This window comes from Esox lucius, chromosome 14, assembly GCF_011004845.1.
Source record: "Esox lucius isolate fEsoLuc1 chromosome 14, fEsoLuc1.pri, whole genome shotgun sequence".
NCBI classification, from domain to species: Eukaryota; Metazoa; Chordata; class Actinopteri; order Esociformes; family Esocidae; genus Esox; species Esox lucius.
The window spans coordinates 11026357-11032307 of NC_047582.1; the positions used below are offsets into that span (position 1 = coordinate 11026357).

Here is a 5951-nt window from a genome sequence, read left to right on the forward strand (position 1 = left end):
AACCCACCTTCAAAAAGCTGTCTTCATGTGCTTGTGGGAAATAGGAAACTAGGAAGAGTGAAGAGGCAAATCTAACACGGTTGTGTTATTGATTTTTAAATCAGAAAACTTTTTCAACCATAAAGATTGTAGCCCCATGTATACCTACGTCATTAATGCTAAAGGCTCAGTACAATCAAATATTTAACGCGTGGCAGTATATACGCAGTTACTATTTTTCCAAATTCACTAGGATAACTGTCTTGAGTAGTCTGCCGCATTCAACAACATACGGCTACCCTACAACCACGCTTTCACTTTTCAGAATTATAAGTGTGTGCACAGGATAAATATTACTAAACACACTTGCGCAAACATTACGACTGAATTGCAGCTTCAGCTGTTAGCTAATAAACATTAAAATATGGTCAGGCCAGGAGGTTTCATATTGGTGGTAATTGTCAAAATCTGACGAATAGCACATCATATGTTGGTATTAAACATTTATCTTCCTATTATTTATTTCGACCTAGTGGGTGATTATGACTTAAATGCCAATTCGAGTGAAATGTGCCTGGGAAATTGACTGGGCACCATGAAATAAAAAACAGTAATTGAACATTGTCTTTTTTATTCAGACAGACATAGATTCTTTCCAATTGTCATTAACTTGTGTTTTCCGCAAGAACTGATTTTTGCCGCACTTAGCCTATTTGGTCATAGGTGTCAAATGCAATAATTCAAAACAATAAACGAATATTACAATATGTTTATGTAATATTATTTATATTAAACACCACAGTTATTGTTATTGCATTTAAATAAAAAAAATAACTTTTTTTGTCAAGGGCACAGTAGTAGAATTTAAAACGTGCGGGCTACGATGTAAACATCTAATTACGGGAAAAAACAAACACTTTCTCTTAATTTTCCGGCGAGTTGAAACTGTTCTTTTATACCAGTTGTACTTCGTGAGTTGTAAGTTGTCTCCATCTAAAGGCTGTGATGTGAATTTACAGGGTTTGGCAACGCCATTAGCCTACATCCGTGGTTCCCAACCAGAGGTACTCTGAGCAGAGCAAAATTCTGTAATTGGTACAGTAACTGAAGAAAGTTGAGAACTTCTTGCCTACATAAGGACTTTAAATTATAGTGCTGAAATCCTATACCTATTCCTGATGGTTGAAATTCGATTGGTTTAGCACATTATTTTGAAACTGATCATACGAAGCAAAGAATTGACGAAAGCAACGTTTCAAAAAAGTTGGTACAGGGGCATGTTTATCACTGTGTTTCAACACCTCACCTTTTAATAATATTCGGTGTTTGGGAACTGAGAACAATTGCTGCAATTTTGAAAGTGTAATATATTAAAATTTTTGCTTGATATAGGATTTCAGCTGCTCAACAATTCGGTGTCTCCTCTGTCATTATTTTGATAATGAACAAAATGTTTTCAATGGGTGACAGGTTTGGACTGCAGACAGGCCAGTTTAGCACCCAGACTACTTAACTACGGATACATGCTGTTGTAATACATGAAGAATGTGGTTTGGCATTGTCTTGCTGAAATAAGCAAGGCCTTCCTTGAAAAATACATCATCTGGATGGCAACATATATTGCTCCAAAACCTGTATATTTTGTTCAGCATTAATGGTGCCTTCACAGATGGGCATGTCACCCATATCATGTGCACAAATGCACCCCCATACCATCACAGATGCTGGCTTTTGAACTGTGCACTGATAAGAAGCCGGATGGTTCCACTTCACCTCAGTCTATCTTAAATGGGCTCAGGCCCAGAGAAGGCAGCAGCGTTTCTGGATGTTTTTGTATGTATCGTTTCTTCTTCGCATGGTAGATATTGTACTTGTGTTTGTAGATGGAGTGAGTAATGTGTTCACAGACAACAGTTTTCAGAAGCGTTCTGAGCTCATTCAGTGATGTCCACTACTGAATCCTCTCTGGGATGCTTTTTTAAAATACCCAATCATGTTATTGATTTGTTGCCAATTAACCTAATTGTGAGATGTTCCTCCAGGTAATTCTTTTTAATGCATTTACATTTTTCCAGCCTTTTGTTGTCCCTGTCTCAACTTTCTTTAAACTTGTTGCTGGCGTCAAATTCAAAGTAGGCATATACAGCTCAAAAAGTTGAAAAGGAAGGTTTTGAGTGAGGAACAGAAGGGTTAAAATTAAGAGACCACTGCAAATTGAAGGCTTCTGTTCTTCTCTCATAACCTTCCTTTTAAAAATTTTTAGAAAGGTAAAAGGTGCAGTGGTTTCTTTATTTTTTCAGAGCAGTATTTCTCATGAAACTAAAAATGTCACAGTTTCTGCATTTGATATGTTGTCTTTGTACCATTTTCTATTGAATACAGGGTTTAAACGATATGCACATCATTGCATCCTATTTGTCTTTACATTTTACACAGCATCCAAACATTTTTGGAAACTATGTTCTTAGTAAAACCCTGAGTCCATGAAGTTAAAACCAGCTACAAAAATGCAGGACAAGAAAAAAAACTGGATACATATCATGTCATGGACTGTCAAAACCCTTTAAACTACACTGACCACAGATAGAAAGCAGACTAAAAATAAGCAACACTCAAGTAATTACAGCTATTCAGAATTGGCAACAACAGCACAACTAGATTAAATTATCAGAAAAATCAATGATATGAAACATCTCAAAAATCAGTAGAACAATTGGGATTTAATATGTAGTTTTTTGGGCTTCCCGAAACATGAGTAACAAATTTCAGTCTGCCACATATTATTTTTATTTGGACCACTACTCCCACAGCTTTTAAGCTAGAGATGCCTTTATTTTCATACTTAAAATATTTAACTTTATTGCGGTTATACACTGAGTAAAGGGATTCCTGACTATTGGACATATAGTCAGGAATCCCTTTACTCAATTGGACATATTATTATTTATAACATTAAAAGATAGGTTTTAAGCAAAAGGTCTTACAGCTCTTACATTGTTTTCTGACAAGCATGTGCAAACGTTGATTATGTAAACCAGTAAGCATATGCATTGCTTACACTAAACTTAAAAAGACTTGTCTTGAACAAGTTTTAGAATGGACCCAAGGCAAAAAGACACTCAAAGGCCCTGTGTACTCTAAAACGTAACAACCGAAGTCAGGCCTCAAACACCACAGGTGCATTTGAGCATCAGCTGGGTTGTTTTTGTTATCAGACACTATAAAAAAGACAAACAAAACTCCAGCAAAATGTAAATCTTTTTTATACAGAAAATCCCTAGGAGACACCATATGTCTGTATGAATGAACAGTAGACATCTGCAAAGACTGTCAAAAAGCAGTGAATAGATTTGCATTGGGATTGGTGGAACAAGAATTTGGGACTAAAACAAAATAAAAAAAGATATTTAGATTGAGCGGCAAAAGTGCAATTAATTTTGAAGTCATTCATGAGGGTTAAACAGATATGGGATGCTTGAAGGCCTCCAATTAGAGGTCTTTCAGAGCCCACTGATGGGGAGCCTTGGTCAGGGAGCTAGTTTCGGCTGTGGGGTGTATGTGGGGGTGGGGCTCCTTCGACAGGGGCAGATGTGGGGACAGTCCACAGCTGCCCTTCATGCATGCGCTCGTTGACACGCAGTTGGCAGCCGTCCTGCAACATACGCAGCGCAACGCGGGCAATGTTGCGCGAGTCGTCCAGGCCAGAATGAGGGCGGCCCTCGTATGTAAGTCCCAGCTTCTCCAGCATGCTGCTCAGCTTGGTCTGGTTGCGAGGGACCTTATGGAGAAAAAAATTACACTATTCAGGCCATTTTCAATGGCCTTCACTGAAAAGATCTAAAAGACTTGTCTAACACACGTCTAGATATTTCTTTTAATTCCATATCATAACCTTATAGAAGTTTCCGTATAGTTTTTTAATGTTGATCCACTTCTTGGCAAACTGTGGATATCTGAGCCGACTTAAACGACACTGGGTGTTCATAAATTTGCTCATGTCCCAAGACCTGTGAAAATAAAGCACAAAATTATACTTGCAAATATACTAATAACCACCTTTAATGGGGCAGAGGTATCATTAATGAACAGGAGCAGTGTGAGTACACTTGGCCCAAAGTGACATACCCGTCTGTAAGAATGGCGTATTTATATTTTGTGCCAAGCTCTTTCTCCTGAAGCCAAAGCACCACCCGCCTAAGGACATCTGGGAAGGTGTCTGCTTCATCCACCATTTTCTGCACCCCCCCCCCCCAAAAAAAAAAAGTTGTAGGAATCAAGAGAGCTCTACACAGTGTGAAGTATACTGTATCCTAGTACTGATGACCTTCAAGATCAGTCAACCTGTCTGGTGTCTCACCTGTGTTATTCCTGTCAACTTTATGCAGAATTCAGAAAGTTGTGGGTTGACTTCTGGTCTGACATATTCCTGAAAACTGTCCTCCTACAAAACATTTGTGTTTTATTTGTCAACTAATGTCCATTTAATTTATCCAAAGGTTAACGCCCATAAGAGGTACATAGAAGTCTTACAATGCATTCTAAACATGTCCCCTCCTTACCCACTCACAATCTCTAAAGTGTGCGTATTGAACAGGACCATTGGGAACTCAATAATTTCATGTGTGAACTCAGGGGGGTTGTCCTGTTCACAAGTTGCTTCGAAGTCCACCACACAGATGTAGTCATAGTAGGTATCCATTGCTCCACCCTCTTTCACAGACTGCACCAAAGACAGCTTCTGCTTCTTATAGTAGTTCTTCAACCGCTTCTTCATCACATCCTTCACACCTCTACAGGGACACAAATGGAGTGTTTTCATTATTCAGTCATACAAATAGTTTGTATGACTGAAATCATCTACCCAAAAGAAGGAAACAGAACAAAATCCAGATCCCGATGACCGTACAATACTACCTCCTGCTAAAAGTGTAACGGTACTCCATACCTTGTATCAAGCTCTAACTCTGCCAGTTTGGACCGAAGCTCATCCTTGTTCATTCGATTGATATGTCCATTTGCGAGAGCAATCTCTTTATAAACAGGATCACTGAACTCGCCACGAGTAGGCGATTCTTGAGGGTCGGGATCACCAACGTTACTGCAAACTATTCGGCATGGCTTGATACCGAATAAATGTAAGATTACGTTAGTCACATAAATACTCAATTAGCTAGCATTTGCAAACTACACGTTTTCATTAGTTGAACTAACGACTGTATCTAACTTAGGTGCCGTGTTAGCTACAGTAGCTAGTTAACTTTCCGGGTAAGGTTACATTTGCTCACCGCGTCGTCGTCACCGGGTTTGGAATACAATTTAACATTTTCACGTTGCTCCTGAATATTCTCCTTATATTCCTCCATTGTAGAGCGAAAATGAGTCTTGTGTTGTGGTACACAATCCTGCTGGGCTCTAACTCGATTTCCGCGCGTTCTTGCCGCGTGTCGCTTTTCCAATGTGCTTGAAAAATGTATGACCGAAATAAGAGTAACGCTGGAAAAAATGGCATGCAATTACAAATAATCTTACTTTCATTTGGCTTTACAGCTTTATTCCGACATGACACAAGTTCAAAAGATTGGACAAAATGTTAATGTGGAATTTCGTAAGCAAAAAAAATATATAAACAATCAAACGCAATTTCCCGTTGCAGTTCCTCTTAATTTTGACGGCTAATACATTAGTCACAGCGACACCTGCTGAAATGGATAACCATTACACCAGCACACAGAGGCAGCCCTTTTGCAGACAATCAAATTAAAACACAGAATAAATGTAAACTAATAAATATATTTTTTTGGCTCGTTTGTAAACTGTACTGAACGTGGACTTTTATGGCACAATGCACATTGATAAAAAAAGCTCTGTGTAAGTGGTGGTTAGTTAAGAGATCTTTGTTTAATATTGAAGGCATCAAAACTATGAAACAACACAAATGAAATTCTATAGAAACCGAAAAGTGTTAAACAGAT

General features: G+C 38.4%; 1 protein-coding gene across 1 annotated transcript; it reads right to left on the reverse strand.

Moving 5' to 3' along the window:
* Positions 1–3224: 3224 nt before the first annotated feature.
* eri1 (exoribonuclease 1) lies at positions 3225–5631 on the reverse strand. The gene is made up of 7 exons (XM_010877257.4): positions 5265–5631; positions 4925–5097; positions 4547–4769; positions 4337–4420; positions 4105–4214; positions 3872–3986; positions 3225–3757 (listed from the first exon to the last, which is right to left on the reverse strand). Exons 1-7 carry the CDS (start codon positions 5340–5342, stop codon positions 3515–3517), a joined length of 1026 nt encoding a protein of 341 aa, XP_010875559.3. The 5' UTR covers positions 5343–5631; the 3' UTR covers positions 3225–3514.
* Positions 5632–5951: the final 320 nt, after the last annotated feature.

Excerpts from the sequence above, each read along its gene's own strand:
- eri1 (XM_010877257.4), bottom strand. The coding sequence starts at position 5,342 with ATGGAGGAATATAAGGAGAATATTCAGGAGCAACGTGAAAATGTTAAA. Across the intron at positions 4,421-4,546 it reads ATACGCACACTTTAGAGATT|GAGGACAGTTTTCAGGAATA; the intron begins GTGAGTGGGTAA and ends AATGTTTTGTAG. Across the intron at positions 3,758-3,871 it reads TATACGGAAACTTCTATAAG|GTCCCTCGCAACCAGACCAA; the intron begins GTTATGATATGG and ends TTTCTCCATAAG.